Source organism: Sinocyclocheilus anshuiensis, unplaced genomic scaffold (assembly GCF_001515605.1).
Source record: "Sinocyclocheilus anshuiensis isolate Anshui unplaced genomic scaffold, SAMN03320099.WGS_v1.1 scaffold912, whole genome shotgun sequence".
NCBI classification, from domain to species: Eukaryota; Metazoa; Chordata; class Actinopteri; order Cypriniformes; family Cyprinidae; genus Sinocyclocheilus; species Sinocyclocheilus anshuiensis.
In genome coordinates, this window is record NW_015549618.1 from 388,391 (window position 1) to 405,225 (window position 16,835).

General features: G+C 33.8%; 1 protein-coding gene across 1 annotated transcript; it reads right to left on the minus strand.

Moving 5' to 3' along the window:
• Positions 1-570: 570 nt before the first annotated feature.
• Positions 571-16,024, minus strand: LOC107659324 (calpain-2 catalytic subunit-like). Its single transcript, XM_016448228.1, has 21 exons — positions 15,752-16,024; positions 13,159-13,228; positions 12,117-12,235; positions 10,564-10,697; positions 10,303-10,471; positions 10,074-10,157; positions 9,602-9,687; positions 8,563-8,637; positions 8,312-8,472; positions 5,512-5,681; positions 5,334-5,345; positions 4,947-5,158; positions 4,830-4,866; positions 4,689-4,754; positions 4,541-4,598; positions 4,063-4,127; positions 3,881-3,949; positions 3,689-3,767; positions 3,488-3,604; positions 3,346-3,404; positions 571-976 (listed from the first exon to the last, which is right to left on the minus strand). The coding sequence occupies exons 1-21, from the start codon at positions 15,986-15,988 to the stop codon at positions 953-955; spliced, it is 2,103 nt and encodes a 700-aa protein (XP_016303714.1). The 5' UTR covers positions 15,989-16,024; the 3' UTR covers positions 571-952.
• Between the last annotated feature and the right edge of the window lie 811 nt (positions 16,025-16,835).

Genomic DNA, 16,835 nt, shown 5'->3' on the forward strand with positions numbered 1-16,835 from the left:
TACACTCTTATTTTTTTAATGACCATAATACTGTTAGTAATTAGTTAATAATCATTATTGAGATAAAATTACTCATATTTGAAACAAACTGAAATGGTTATGAAATCAAATCTTTAAAATTGCTCCAATCAAAAGCCAATCAGTTTTCCTTTAGATGTGTATCTGGCCTGTAGAGGGAAGAATCGACACAAAACACAACAATTTACCCAGTATTATAGATCAAATAATATTTTTTTACTTTTATTAAATAATGTCATCACTTCTGTCTTCACATTTGTGTTTTTAACCCCTCTGTAAGAACAGCCTCCATTAAATAAATGCATTACTGTAAACCTGGTTGCCATAACACACAATTTGCATAATTAAAGATTCAAAAAAAATTTGGGGTGTTTTTGCTTAAATAGTGTTTAAGTAATTAGAGCTATGATAAGTATGATAAGTTGTATTTAGTGTATAAAACGATGGGATAAGTCACCGTCACTGAGACCAAGAGCGTGTTTTTTAGGCCTACAGACGCAAACACAATATAAGAGCTACTATTGTTCTGGACAGAAAGACATGATGCATAAGGACAGTGTCCTTAAAGTCACAGCGATTTATTTACTTTTGCTTAAGATTACATTTTTAATAAAAATACAAAGACATGTTTGCACCCAGCATATTTTTGTCATCTATCATAGTAGTGATCCAAAATAAGCAATAGCCAACTAAGCTAAACCACCATAATATGAATTCTATTACACTGCACAGGAACCCGGTTCTTGTTAGCATATGAAGATGGAGATCAGTGTGATGGAGGCCTGAGTGTGGAGAACATGTAGCATGAAATAGCGTTTTGCTTTATGACACACATGTAGGCGGTGTCAGTTTTTCCTTCTGTCTCTGGTTATTCCAGGGATGTCAGTGTCAGTGCAGTGTGTAAGATGTGTCCAGAATCTGCTGCTCCTTTTCCTCAAAGCATGGAAAAATTCAGCCACTAGAGGGAGACAAAATACAGTTGTCGTGTCAGGGGCCTGGTAAGCAGAGTGTGGTTGTATTTGGATATATTTCTGTCAGGACCACTATCTTCAAAGATGATTGACAATTAGCATACAGTTTGGATTGGCGGTATGGTTCCGTTCTGGGCAAGAACTCCCTGCGCATCCATGCAGCCTAGCATGGATGAGAGCAGGCAGAGCAGCGATAACCCCCCCAGGGTAAACAGAACAGAACCAACATAAATGTATTGCAGATATCGTTAAAGTTCAATAATGTTATGTACACATTTTAGAATTAGTCTGATTCAAGGAGAATCAGAAGGCTGAATCCTGACTGACAGAGGAGGAGTTGGGGATGGAGGAGGGTAATTAGCTATTGAGCAATGCGAAAACTGCTGATACTACTGCGGGACCTTATATATGAATACTTAGATAGGTGTCGTATTCCCATAGGTTGATGGGGATCAGCTGAGAGTCAGCTGATGCGAGCTTGACTAACGTGACCTGCCAGAACTAACGCTACGCTAGATTTGAAAGAGCGTCCTACCATACCGTTCTGATTTTTAACTTACAAACCTTTAGAGACAGACCTGTTGTGAGCGCTGAGGTCTTTAATCGATGGTACATGGCATCTGTTTGCATCATTTTAAACTGGTTTTTAAATTATATTTAACAGTAGAATTTGTGGTGAAAAACCACATTACCCATGATGCTGTTCAAAAATTCCACCAATCAGAGTCACGATCAGCGAATTGCACCAAATTAGTTTGCAAGAAAACACCCTCTTACATGAAGCACCGCAAATGACGACTTAAAACAACATTAAATGCATAGTTTTCGATTTCATCATCGTCATTTACAATGCTTCATGGGATTGTAGTTTGGTCCCTCATTAAAGCCGTTAAGTGCACAGGCTTGGACCGTTGTCTTTTTGTCCAATTTTTAAATACTTTTTTGCTTCAAATCAAAGTTTGTTATGCCGTGATTCGGTTTGGTTCATGGCTTATAACGCTTTAATGAAGACTTTTAAAAAAATCCCTGTGGGAAAAATGAATGGAAAAATACTCTTTATAATATGTATACGGCGCTCAGTATGCACATTATCTGTACTGTATGGAAGCCTGTTTCCTTCATGGATTAAAAAAATAAAGGTAATTGCGACTCTTTATCTTACAATTTCTTTCCAAGAATTGAGAAATTCAGAGAAAAAAAAGAATTTCAAGATATAAACTACAAACTACAAGGCATAAAATGAGAATTACAAGAGTTTAAACTCGCGATAACAAAACTGAGAGATGTAAACTCAGAATTCAGAGGAAAAAAGTCAGAAGTGCTTGAAGTAAATTCGGAATTCGGAAAAGTCACAATTCTGAGTCTATATCTTGCAGTTCTGGCTTTTTTTCTCAGAATTGTGAGATTAAAAAGTCACATCAGGAAGGCATTTATTTTCAATAAAAATGAAGGGAATATTCAAAAAATGGAAATAAAGGGCCAAGTGTTTATTGGGTAGGTTTAGAAGTTGGTGTAGGGAGGCATATTTGAATAAATATGATATTTTACACTCAATATGTTATTATTGCTTACTGTATTATAATGTAGCTACTACAATACTGAGGTGCAAATATCAGCCATTTTTGCAGCATAAAAAGTAGCATCTAACTACAATTTACAGTTATTGCAAAAGAAAATACTACTATTTCTACAGTGTAAATAGAATCTATCGTTATTTGCACTTAGTGTAAATAGCATATCGCTAAGAAAATACTGCTCATTTCAATTTACTATTTACTATTTACACTAGCTCTGTCCACCAATGTCTGTTTGGCGTAGACAACACCACAAAAGACGTGCGTAATACAACAGGCTCAGTGGTGTAGGGTGCAAAGTGGTAAAAGCGGTATCTTTTGGCGCTATCGATTCGAAGTTCAAATCCGCCTTTTGAATCCCCACTCTTTTCCCATTACATATCAGATCGGAAAGGCATTTACTTTCAATAAAAATGAAGGAAATATTAAAAAAATGGAAGTAAAGTGCCTTGTGGGTATTTGATAACAAAGTGTTTTTTGGGTAGGGTCAGGGGTAGGTGTAGGGAGGGAGGGCTTTATTGTCCCAATATCCACCTTTTCTTTCTGTAAAAATGGGTGCAGCCATTTGTAAATTCAATGGGTCTGGCTTCCGGTCTCATCCGCGTCTTGACTTTGACTTACAATTTGGTGAAATGAAGAATTCTTTATGCAAAATAGGACTCAACACAAAGTCCCCAAGATGTTAATTGAAAGAAAAGAAATCTTCATAAACATGCCATAACTAGATTCTAGATTGTTCTAGAACATTCACTGCGTGTCATATGACTAACAGAGACACAAACCTCAAAAAAGTTCAGCTCTATTGTGCCAGTCTTGTCCTTGTCCAGCATTTTAAATGTTTCTGTAGATGAGAATGTGGATATGTAAATGCAGAATATCACATATCAGTCTTTATTCAAATGCGGTTGTTTATCGGACACTCACTGAACATGCTTTCAAGGCGCACAATACAGCCCACAAAGTTGTCAAAGTCGATGTTGAGATTGGAGTCGCTGTAGCGCGCGACCATGATCTGGTGTAGAGGGTTGTTCAGAGAGAAGCCTGTACAAACAACACGAGGGTGATTAAATGATAACAGATTTGTGATTTTTGTGTGAACTGTTCCTTTAAGACACAAGATCTGACCCGCTTTCCCTATGGCTTCTCTCATCTCCATAGAGCTCATTGTGCCGGACTTGTCCTTGTCGTTTTTACAGAAGATGTCCTGACAGAACACAAACACAGGCGCACTGCAATGTTACAACATTTTTTAACAGTCTGCCGACTTCGAAACCAGACCGTACAATAATGAGGATGAAAACAAGCATGAAAACATACCAGGTACATCTCAATTTTAGTCCAGAGGATCTTAAATTCAACCATGCCCAGTTTTCCACTGCCGTCTTTCTGAGACAGCAATAAAGGAAAGAATAGACTAGAATAGTGCAGAAATCAGTCTAATTATTTTTATAAAACTGATGCATTTCAAAAACATCTTGTGCAGTTATTCAAAAGGATACATCCAGTAAGTTCACCATGTTGCGGCAAGTGTCCAAACTAAATCCATCAGTTTGAATGTCTTTACCTTGTAAAAAAGTTATTATAAATGGTCAATAATTAAAATATTCAATCAATAAGAAACAGGTTATCTACATGTAAAGAAAATATTTATATTTATTGTTTTATATATATATATATATATATTATTGATTAATTGATATCTATAAAATATTAAATTATTTACAACGATGTATTTTTACAAATTCAAGCAAAAACATTTTTATTTATAATTGTTGTTTTATTTGTTGATTTATTTATTAATGTTTCATTATTAACTATATATTTAACAGAGCTAAAATGTTTTTATTTATTATTTATATTTATTGTTATATATTGTTTTATGTATTGATAATACCTATAAAATATTAATTAAACTATTTACTATATAAATATCATATAATATAAAAAAGAAATGAAAAAATGTATCCGAGATCTTACGTTTAGTTATGACTTTGTTCAGGACATTTAGCAGCTCAAATGCTGAGATTTCAGCATCCTTGTGGAGAAAAAGAATGATTGGATATGATTTATAAATATTAAAATGAACAAAAAGAGCATAATTGAATCATTATCCTGTAATACTCACTGCCCCAGCAAGCTGTCCAAACAGACTCTTGAACCGGCTATCAATATCACCCTCGTTCACGTTAATCTATGAAATAATACAATTGAAATAATGCACGCTTATGTCATAATAATACAGCATTATAGTCATGGAGAAATTTACCTCAGGAACATTGCTCTCCACAGGGTCATCAAGCTCTCTAAAAACCAAACATATTTTCAGTCAGGAGAAATAGACTTTCATTAGTACCAATCGAATTATTGTGGGCCAGGAACTCACTGGAACTCTGCCTGTTTCTCAGAGAAGACACGAACACAAAAGTCTCCGTCTTTGTTGGGCTCGAAGGTGGACGGGACGATGAGATACTCGCCGGGGGGCAGACAAAAACGAGAGCAAACCTCACGCAGGTTGATGAAGGTCTCAGAACGGGCCGCTGAAGCATTTCGCTGGAAGAAGTTACGATCCAGGTGGACGTTCCTCTGCCCGGCAAGCTACAACAGAATAATGCAACCAAATTAGATTATTAATGTTAATTTCTGGGTAAATTATCCCTTTAAGAGCTATGATGAACTGATGAAAACACTAGTGGATTTTGAGGTTATGTAGCAAAAAAACAGGCGATTTTGTGCTTCAGCGATTTTGTGCTTCAGTATCTGCAGTCCATACCTCGTCAGGAACCTGTGGACGATAATAAGAGAGATATATTGATTTAACTTATGTTTGTGAAATAATCAATTCTTATCACTTCTGATAGTTCTTGGCCAGAACAAGCAGGAAAGTGGATCAGATTTTCTGGCGATAGCCTATGCTAGTCGACTTCCAGACACGGTGTTAGGCTGCTCACATCGTAGATGGCGAAGCCAATGGTGTGCATGTCCTCTCCGACTTTTCTCATTTTGCGGCGGTTCTTCTGGATCAGACCCACAACGAAGCTGCAGCCCACTTCATTATCAGTGGGGTCGTCATCCTGCTCCTCCATCTTGATCAGAAACTGAGGGTTCATATAGAACGAGTCTGCCAGGAACATAACGAAGGTCAAACAAGTGTTTTGCTGTAATAAATAGTACCTCAAAATACTAAACAAGTTTTTTTTGCTGTTGTTTTTGTGCAGTATTCTTCTGTTTTGCTTTTTTGTTGTATTTATTTACTATTATTTTGCTTTGCTTTTAGTTGTTTTTGTTTAGTATCCTTTTTAGTTTTTTTGTTTGTTTACACTCTAAAAAATGCTGGGTTAAATATGGACAAACCCAGCTATTGGGTTGTTTTGACCCAGCGGTTGGGTTACTGCCCAGAAGGTTGGGTTAAACATTTACATATTTAACCCAGCATTTTTTAGAGTGTAGTTTTATTTCATTTCTTATGTTTGGTATTCTTTTGTTTGTTTTGTTTAGCATTATTTATTATTTTGTTTTGCTTTTTTATTGTTTTTACAATTGTTTGCTGTTTTTGTATAGTATACGTTTGTTTTTGCTGTTGTTTTTGTTTGTTTTGCTTTTTATTGCTTTTAGTAGACTTTTTTTGCTGTTGCGTTTTAGTGTTTTTTTGCAGTTATTTTTAGTGTACTTTTGTTTTTGCTGTTGTTTTTGTTCAATATTATTTTATTTAGTTTTTTTGCAGTTGATTTTGTTTTGTTTTGCTTTTTTGTTGTATTTATTTACTATTATTTTGCTTTGCTTTTTGTTGTTTTTGTTTAGTATTCTCGTTTGTCTTTTGCGCTTGTGTTTGTTTAGTATTGTTTTTATTTTGTTTCTTGCTGTTGATGTTGTTTGGTATTCTTTTGTTTGTTTTGTTGAGCATTATTTATTATTTTGTTTGGCTTTTATTGTTTTCAGTATTTTTTGCTGTTTTTGTTTAGTATACATTTGTTTTTTGCTGTTGTTTTTGTTTGTTTTGCTTTTTATTGTTTTTTTTTAGAATTATTTTTGCATTTGCTTTTGTTTAGTATTTTTTTTTGCAGTTGTTTTATTAGTGTACTTTAGTTTTTTTGTTTGATATTATTTTATTTAGTTTTTTTTACTGTTGTTTTTGTTCAGTATTGTTTTGTTTTGTTTATTGCTGTTGTTTTTGTTTAGTATTGTCATAAGTTTAAGTTTAAGTTTTGTTTCCTTGGACTCTCACTTTGTATGTTCTCGTTTCCTTTGTCCCCTTGGTTTTCATGTACTGGTTTCAGGGCCGGCCCAAGCCTTTATGGGGCCCTAAGCAGAATTTTGCATGGGGGGCCCCTCAGTGCCGCCAATTCGACTGATTATTGTCAATGCTTGATTGTAGCTGTGTTGCTTACATCATACCAATGCCAGCTTGTAGTAGTATACAAACTAGTAGGTGTTCATTTGAACTTTAACATTCAAAGTCTTACAGAACTAAGTGGCGTACTTAATGTGGTGTACTGAAAGGTAGCTAAATAAACCAGCAGACAATGCATTTATGGAACAGAATGTTATTTTGACAGCATAAATTATTAAACACAGCAGCAAGTCATCTGTACATCTAAAACAACAACTCTTAATCTATAAATAGCTAATTGAGGCATAATGATATCGGGATATCGGAATAGAATAGCAAAGACCCCAAAGGTAGGTTAAGGTAAATAATGTTAAGCTGTAATCAGCACCAAGTTTATGAAACAGAAGCTTATTTTTATTACAAAAATATATACCCAGAAAAGTTAGTTATACACAGAAGACAAAAACTTTAATCAAAAACTAGCTAAGTGTTTAAGTATAATATATTAAGATGTCAAGGCTATTTATGGATGTTTAATCAAACATGAACTTCCCTAAAACAAGAAGATACCCTATCTAGGCTATGCTAATTAACTAATCAGCCAGGAAGGAAAAACTAAATAAAAGTGAAACATCTGTCATACAGCGCTATTGTGCCTGCATGACGCGTCGCTATGGAAATGATAAGTATAGATTATTTAATTATTTAAATTAATTATTTAATATTACCTTTATTTATTTTGTATAATTACCATTGTCCACTGACATAATATATCACAAAAAAACTTTCAAAGTCCAGTTCATTGTAATTTCCTCAGTTCATTGTCTAGTATTGTATTCGTTAGATGTGCAAAGCTGTCATGTTTATTTTCTCTCTGTGTGCTTTTGTCTTACAACATTATTGTTATTTTGGTAACACTTTACAATAAGGTTCCATTAGTTAATGTTAGTTAATGTATTAACTAACATGAATGAACAATGACCAATACATTTATTACAGTATTTATTAATCTTTGTTAATGTTAGTTAAAGAAAATGTCCAATTAATGTTCATTGTTAATTCATGTTAATTCACAGTACATTACCTAATGTTAACAGGCACAACTTTTGATTTTAATAATGCATTAGTAAATGTTGAAATTAACATTAACTAAGATGAATAAATGCTGTAGAAGAATGGTTTATTCTTAGTTCATGTTAACTAAAGTAGTCAACTAATGAACCTTATTGTAAAGTGTTACCGTTACTTTTCTAAACAAAGTTAAAGCTGCATTTGGAGCCGCATCTCCTCTTCCTTGCCTTGCCTGCACTGTGACAAGTATTCTTTGTTTTGTTGTGTATTCTTGGTCAAACATTTAATATAATATAATGTAATATAATAAAGTATAATGTAATTATCAGGTAGTTGATTCAGTTCATTACTTGGGTAATTTCTGCAGCCTCCAGCAGTTGATCCTTTCCTCCAGTTGCCATCAAACTTGGACAGCGCCCACTTATTAATGCTGTCGTCTGACAGAGCATCAGGGGTCAGATTACAGATCTCCACCCGCGAGTAATGACGCAGGAAATCAGAGAACGACATCCTGGGATGCAGAGAAATATCAATGATCATAAGAACACCTTAACTGAAATGTCGAAAACATAAACAAATCAAACATTTCATCGCAGATTACCAGAACTCTCCATCTTCTGCTTTGCAGCTTAGTTTCTCTCGGTCACTGTCACTGATCTGACGCCATTCTGACGACCTAGAGACCAATCACATGACATTCAGTGAACTTCCTGCTCATTATTTAGCTAAACTGTTATATTTGGGTTGAATAAAAATCTTATTTCACATATATACACTACCACTTAAACGTTTATGGTTGGCAAGACTTTTTGTTTTTGAAAGAAGGCTCTTATGCTCACCAAGGCTGCATTTATTTAATCAAAATATAGTAAAAATGGTTATATTGTGTAATATTATCAGAACTTAAAATAGCTCTTTTTTATTTTACTAAAACAGCAAAGCTGAATTTACAGCATCATAACATCATTAAATCATTCTAATATGCTGATTTGCTGCTCAAGAAACATTTACTCTATCTATCTATCTATCTATCTGTCTATCTGTCTGTCTGTCTGTCTGTCTATCTATCTGTCTATCTGTATGTCTATCTATCTATCTATAAAGTATATATATTTTGTTATTATAATTATTTAAATTTTTTCTTGTTCTTACTAATTCTAGCTCTCTCAACTTGTAATATTTTACAATTTGTCAACTGATATTATATTTTGTAGGTTGCACATGTGCACCCCTCGAAAGCCTAAAACCACAGAGCCCTCCACATAACACATTTAACCCCTCTCTCTCTATATATGCAATATTATTATATATTAAAATTATATGTATATATTCTTAAAGGATTAAATTAGTTAAGCGTTAATGGGTTAAGTATGTTAAATTATGTTGATTTTGTTGTGGAACGAGGAAGCTAGGTGTACACTGCGTGATGTGGAGGATGGGTGGCACTTATCCTCTCCTTCCTACACCCGAGGGCTTTAACAGAGTTCCTATAGCAGCTCATAGCAACATGTCTGAATAGAGCCACAGGTGGGTGTGGTTACTCTCTGCCAAACCACAGTTGGTTTTCAGAAATAGAGCTTTACATGCTTATTAATTTACAGACATGTAACATGTTTTGACATGTAACATGGGTTACCCACCCATCACTCCAGGCTCCGGTCCACTCCACCTGCCCCCAGGGGTTCCTGATGCGGATCAGTTTGGTTAAGTTGCCCCTGTCCTCCACCTGTAACATTCAGTCATAAATCATATTCCATATGCAAACCAATTAAAAGGGTTAGTTCACCCAAAAATGAAACTTCTGTCATCATTTACTCATTATCTACTCATGTTGTTATAAACCTGTATGACTATGAGAGAATGTTGTTAATCAAACAGTTGCTGGTAGCCATTGACTTCCAAAGTATGGAACAAACACTATGGAAGTCAATGGCTACCTGCAACTGTTTGACTACCAACATTCTTCAGAATATCTTCCTTTGTGTTCAACCGAAAAAAGAAGCCCATACAGGTTTATAACAACATGAGGGTGAGTAAATGATGACAGAAGGTACATTTTTGGGTGAACTATCCCTATAAATGTAAATTCTAGTCAATACAGTCACCACTAACCTCTTCAGCTCCTGTAACCGAGTAGGCGTGTCCTTTCACCAGTTTCTGACTAGTAATGGCCTCTGAATCAGCGGAGTCTGTGATCTAAACCAAATACACAACAGAACCGGTTTTGCACGATTATCAACTCCAGTTCACTCACAGTTACACAACAGATCCAGTTACACACTCCTAGTAATTACAAGGTTGCGCAATTGAAGTACACAGAAGTAAATATGAAGTTTCTCACATCTATTGAGCAGCCCAGCAGCGAGCCCCAGCTCAAAGCCTTCTGGATGACTTTGAAGAGGTTTGGACCTGCTTTGGATAGTTCATGGACCTCAGCGATGCCTCCAGTGAAATCCTCAAAGCCCTCAGTGGTGGAGCCACCAGACAGAGCTTCATAGCAGCCATTCAGCCTGAGGACAAGAAGTAGCTTTTCGTTATTATTTCTGAGCAAGCCTAGTCCACTTAGACATGCTAAATGAGTTTGAATCTACTGACTACTCACTTTGCATAGGCCTTCTCCAGCAGGGCGCTCCAAAACTCAGAGCCCTCGGCAGAGTGGACAAACAGCAGCTCTCTGTTCCTGGAAGGCAGACGGTCGTCAATGACCACATCCACCCATTCACCACACTGCCAGAACTGAATCAGAATCAGAATCAGAATCAGAATCAGAATGAGCTTTATTGCCAGGTATGTTTACACATACGAGGAATTTGTTTTCGTGACAGAAGCTTCCACAGTGTAACAGAATGACAGTGACAGAACAAAAAAACACAAATAATAAAAAAAAAATAATAAAAAACAAATATAGAACAAGTAAAATAAGGAATAAAAAATATACAAATCGACAATTGTATGTACAGGTATATAAGAGACAATAGACGTTCCAATAAACGTTAATGGAACATTTGACAAACGTCTTTATGGAACAATGTCATATAGATTTAACAGCACTTTCTGAATGTATGGTAACAAATGTCATTTTTTATGAGAGAAATGTGTAACTTAATAATGAGATAAATCCTTAAACAATGCAATAATGAAAATAAATGTGACTTTTACATGAGAAAACAACTTTGCATAAATAACAACAATAGTAATACAGTAACTAACTGAATTAATAAATCAATCAATATTTAAATAAATATTATTATTAATAATATTAATAACAAATAATAACAATAATAATATTTATATTTATATAAACTTTATATATGGTAACAAATTTCATTTTATCTATAGAAATGTGTAGCTTTATGAGACAGTCAAAAATAGCCTTGATGAAAAATAGACTTGATCTGAAGACAACTTAGCTTAAACAAAAGTAGTGATACTGCAAATAAATAACCATATTCATAATTATTAATAATAATAATAATACTAATGTAGATTGTGTTAATAATATGTGACCCTGGACCAGAAAACCAGTCATAAGGGTCAATTTTTCGAAATTAAGATTTATACATCATATGAAAGATGAATAAATAAGCTTTCCATTGATGTATGGTTTGTTAGGATAGGGCAATATTTGGCTGAGATACAACAATTTGAAAATCTGGAATCTGAGGATGCAAAAAAATCTAAATAATGAGAAAATCGCCTTTAAAGTTGTCCAAATTAAGTTCTTAGCAATGCATATTACTAATCAAAAATTAAGTTTTGATATATTTACGGTAGGAAATGTACAAAATATCTTCATGGAACATGATCTTTACTTAATATCCTAATGATTTTTGGCATAAAAGAAAAATCAATAATTTTGACCCATACAATGTATTTTTGGTTATTGCTAGAAATATACCCGAGACTTAAGGTTTTGTGCTCCAGGGTCACATATAAGGTTTAAAAAACTATATATATATAAAAAAATACAAATAAATAACTAAATAGTGTATATTATTGAATTAATATGAAGTCAAATAAGCAGATAAAACAATTAAAAAATAGTTCAGGATATTGGTTAGCAGACACTTCTTTATTAGTAGTGGCTATAAAACAGCAATATCAGTCATAATATTTTTGGTGGTTTGGCTTTTACATGAACAAGAGGTTATTAACCTGGAAATGAAATATTCCAGCGTAGTCACCGTCAAAACTCTGTCCAGACGGAACCACACGGGCGAACACGTCCTGGTTGAGGGTAAGAGAAGCGATGGCAGCTAGAAGCCAACAGTCACCTGGAAAACCAGCAAGATGACGTGATATCATATTGCGTTCACTAAATCTGTGACTCAGTATTGCAAGAGGATGGTAACTGAATTTTTATTTAATATTTTATTAGATTTCACTGTTCATTCTACAAACACTCAAAACGATAGCTGCACAATATTGTTGGTAAAACGTAAATTCCTATCAACATAACTTTTAAGTTGTTCTGGCATGTTTCAGGACACCACCTCTCCTATTATTCCTGCTCCCACACATTTTGCAAACACATTTGCATCACAGACATTTCCTTAATAGCCAGTAAAGTCAGTGGCATTGTCTGATCAGGACTCGTATCAAACATTTTCAGCTACAGTGGAAAACTACAGTCACCTGACTCTTGGGACATGTTTGCATATGAGAAAACAAAGGCGTATGATCCAAGACAGGATGAAAGGACACCAGTGTTTGTGTTGTATGGAGTAAAACAGGTTTAACAGGGTGTGTATATATGTGTGTTTGCTACGTAGACATAAAGGTTTCTTTTTCCCCTAGGAATTCCCTTCCATTCCTCTGATTACGCATCCTTTGCTTTTGAAGAAAAATGTATAGGTTTGGACCAATGTTTCTTTAAGAAGATATGCAATTAATAAAATTCCCAGATATGAAAAATTGGCAGTCGAATCATTTAAGAAATATGGATCAGAATGAATGAGTTTGCTCAAACAGGGTGTTTCCCTGTACAATTCTAATGATTTCCAATGTGCTCCATCCACCATCTAAAGAAACTTCCAAAACTAGAAAAACTGCTTTTGTGGTTCAGCGTTTCAGTGGCTGACTTCTGCTGGTTAAACTGTATGGGACAGTTCTGTATGATCTTTTGTTATCATCACTTCTAAAGTTTCATTGTACACTAGCTCCACAATGGGTGAATATTATAGCTAAATTGACTCACCCAAAGCACCCTGGCAGATGTCAGTTCTGGTCGCTCCTCCGCTAATGAACATTGGGCTGGATGTCAGTTGCTGGGTGACAAAAACAGGCATTCCAAAAACATGAATCAAGAGATGAGTTCATTGCTGAATGTAAATGACAAAACAAATAGCTCTTTATAGGATAAAAAAAGAGCGCCAAGTAACAGGGTTGCAAATTTAGCTTAAAAACATTTAACTCAGAAGGAACTTAAGATTTTGTGGTTATTTTGTTGGTTTGTTATTTTATTAATAAATTATATTTATCATTAATTAAAGAAAAATATTTGCATGATAATTGTTTATTACAGTTACCTGAGTAACAGGGTTGAATGTTTGAGCAGTTAACACTGAAATATGTGTAAAACTTGACAATAAAAATGTTATTTTGTCTTCCCGCCATGGCAAGGGTCCAAATTATGCTTCTTCTTAGGGGTTACAATTTTAAGTTACATTGTCTATAAAGGGGGGAAATCATGCAGTAACAGGGTTGCAAAAGTAGCTTAAATAACACATAACTCAGTAGGAGCTACAGATTTTGTGGTTATTTTAATTCCCCCATACAGGGTATATTAAAATATATATATTTGCTTGATTATTTTAATTACAATAACCTGAGTAACAGGGTTGAATGGTTGAGCAGTCAACACTGAAATCTGTAAAAATCTGACAATGAAATTTTAGTTATTTTGTCTTCCCACCATGGAAAAAGTCCAAATGATATTCCTTCTTCTAAGTTACTTTTTCTATAACAGGAAAATCATACAGTAACAGTTGCAAAATGAATGCCAGTATGTTAAATACTAGAGGTTTAACCAGTGTAACCAGAGATTAATTTAGTCTTTCAGTTCTGACCATAATGCTTTATTAAATACTAAGTCATTAAAATATTGTAGAGTATATAATTACATTTTAATAAATTAAAACATTTAAATGTTCATCTAATAATCATGCATATATTATTATATTATTATTTCACATGTATTAAATACATGTTAAATATAAAAAAAAAAAAAAATTAAATAATACATGTATAACGTTACTATATATTTTACTTTATTATACATTTTAAAGATATATATTTGCTTGATCATTTTTATTACAATAACCTGAGTAACAGGGTTGAATTGTTGCATAATTAAATATAATTTCATATTTATTAAATACATGTTAAATATTTAAAAATCATTAAATAATACATGTTTAACATTACTATAAATTGTACTTTATTATACATTTAAAAAATATATATTTGCTTTATCATTTTTATTACAATAACCTGAGTAACAGGGTTAAATAGTTGCACAGTCAACACTGAAATTTGTGTACAAACCGACAATGAATGTTTCTTCTTGTGTGTTACAATTTTGAGGAATGTTACACTTTCTATAATGGGGGGAATATCATGCGGTAACAGGGTTGAAAAATGTGTGACACAGCTAAATATTTGCTTATTCAATGGTATTAATTAAATTATTAAATAAAAATAGAAGAGGCTGTGAGTCAAACTGACACCATTCTTGAATACAACAATAACCATCCATCATACCAGCAGTGAGGATCTTATTACCTTTAATTGACTCTAAAAAGGTCTTCTGGTAAGCAGTAATGCATTATGTGGATCACAAAGCATAAGCATGCAACATTTAATGTGCTAATGCTCTTAGGGGAGTATGTTCCCATAACTTCCTGGTCTGTCTGGCTCTGAAGCGGTTTGTCAAGTTCAGACTAACATGCAATGGCTTTGCATGGTCATTATAGAGAAGACTTTTTTGTTCTTTCCTGGCTGCTGGGATGGTGTTAGAAAACACATGCATTAAAACACTGATGTGTATATGTTTATCTGTAGTACAATGATATGACTGACCTAAAACTATATGCACAAGTGCAGCTTCCTGATCACAGTGCCTCAAAAAAACAAATGATGGCAAACACCCCCAGATACAGGAAGCTTCAGACTAATAGTCGGTTATTATAACCAAGCACAAAACAAAAAGATATGCTCAAGGCGTGATGGCCTAGAGCAAACAAGAAAGAAAAGAAGTCAAAGTCGAGATTTGAACCAGGTTCGAGAAGAACGTGTTTTGCCATTTTAATGACAGGTGTGAACACTTCAACCATGCAAAACAGGTAAATGTCAGTCTTATAAATGCCAAAGAAATATGAAATCATTTTTGATGTTGTGCATAACATTTTAAATGTTTTAAATAAAAAATTTTATGTTGTGCAAATTCAGTAAATTGAGAGTAATTAAGCTTTTTTTTTTAAACCTTTTTTAAATAAAACATTTTTGAGTATATAACTGAAGTATAATCAATTATAACTTTTAAATATACATTATTCATGCATGTATTATTTTACACATTTATGTAATGTTTCATATATATATATATATATATATATATATATATATATATATATGAAATATTGTTTTTTTTTAAATATTTACACATTTATGTAATGTTTCATATATATATATATATATATATATATATATATATATATATGAAATATCGTTTTTTTTTAAATATTCAACACATTTAAATATAATTTATTAAATGATTATGTTACACCAACCTTTGGTCTCAGCCACTCAACCCCGCGCACTTTAGAGGAGTTTGGTCCCAGTTCCTTGAACCCGAGCGCAGATACACTGGCTTCAAACGTGTCATCCTGAAACAGGCGTCCGCTCTCCAGACACTCGCGCTTGAGCGCTTCATAGTCCTGGCTGAGGAATTTGAGCGCATTTGCGTTGGTACCGACGCCCGCTGCTCGCGCCCGGTTCTGCTGGAGCTTCGCCGCGATTCCTGACATCTCTGCGCCTCCGTCACAACAAACAGTGAAAGCACACCTCAGATGACAACGCGTTAAATGGAGTGGGCGTGGCCAGGGGCGTTACTAGCCAGTATAAGTCAGTATGTCTTTAGCATAATGAACTATATATTCTCTTACTAAATATATTTGTTTATTTTCTGTTTAACTATAACCTAAACATAACCTACACTTTTTCTTTGATGAACGCAAAATAAACATGCGACGTCGACAACTTTTTACACAAAGGAGGAAAAAACATGTAAAACGCAAAACAAATGTTGTATCAATGACGAAATTGAAGAAGTAGGATCCAGGATACATTTAAGCATGTTTTCGAATATATGGGAACTATGTCGAGTGGAAAAAGAAACAAATCTGCAATTGTTGTAGTTAATCAAGATTATGTTGTAAGGATATATTAAGGTGCATGATAATTTGTGTATTTGATTTGTCTTATGATACACACACACACACACACACACACATTTTGCAATTATTATTTTAAAATACCATATAAGCTAACTAAGAAGTGGGCTCTTTGCAAATAAAAATCCCTTTTTAAATAAGCAAAAAGTGCTAAATAAACATGTAGTGTCTCTTAAAAGCACTGAAATGTTGTATTTTTTTCCTGGCAGTTAATGTTGTTAATAATGAGACTAATAGACCTACCTCTTTTTCTTGTGGAAATGGAAAAAAAAATGCATCTCCCACATTTAGCAAGATTTACACTCTACAGACTAATTCATATGACAGCACTAAAAACTTCAAAAATTAACTTTCAAAATGCTACTACATAATATTAATAATATTACGCATATATATATATATATATATATATATATATATA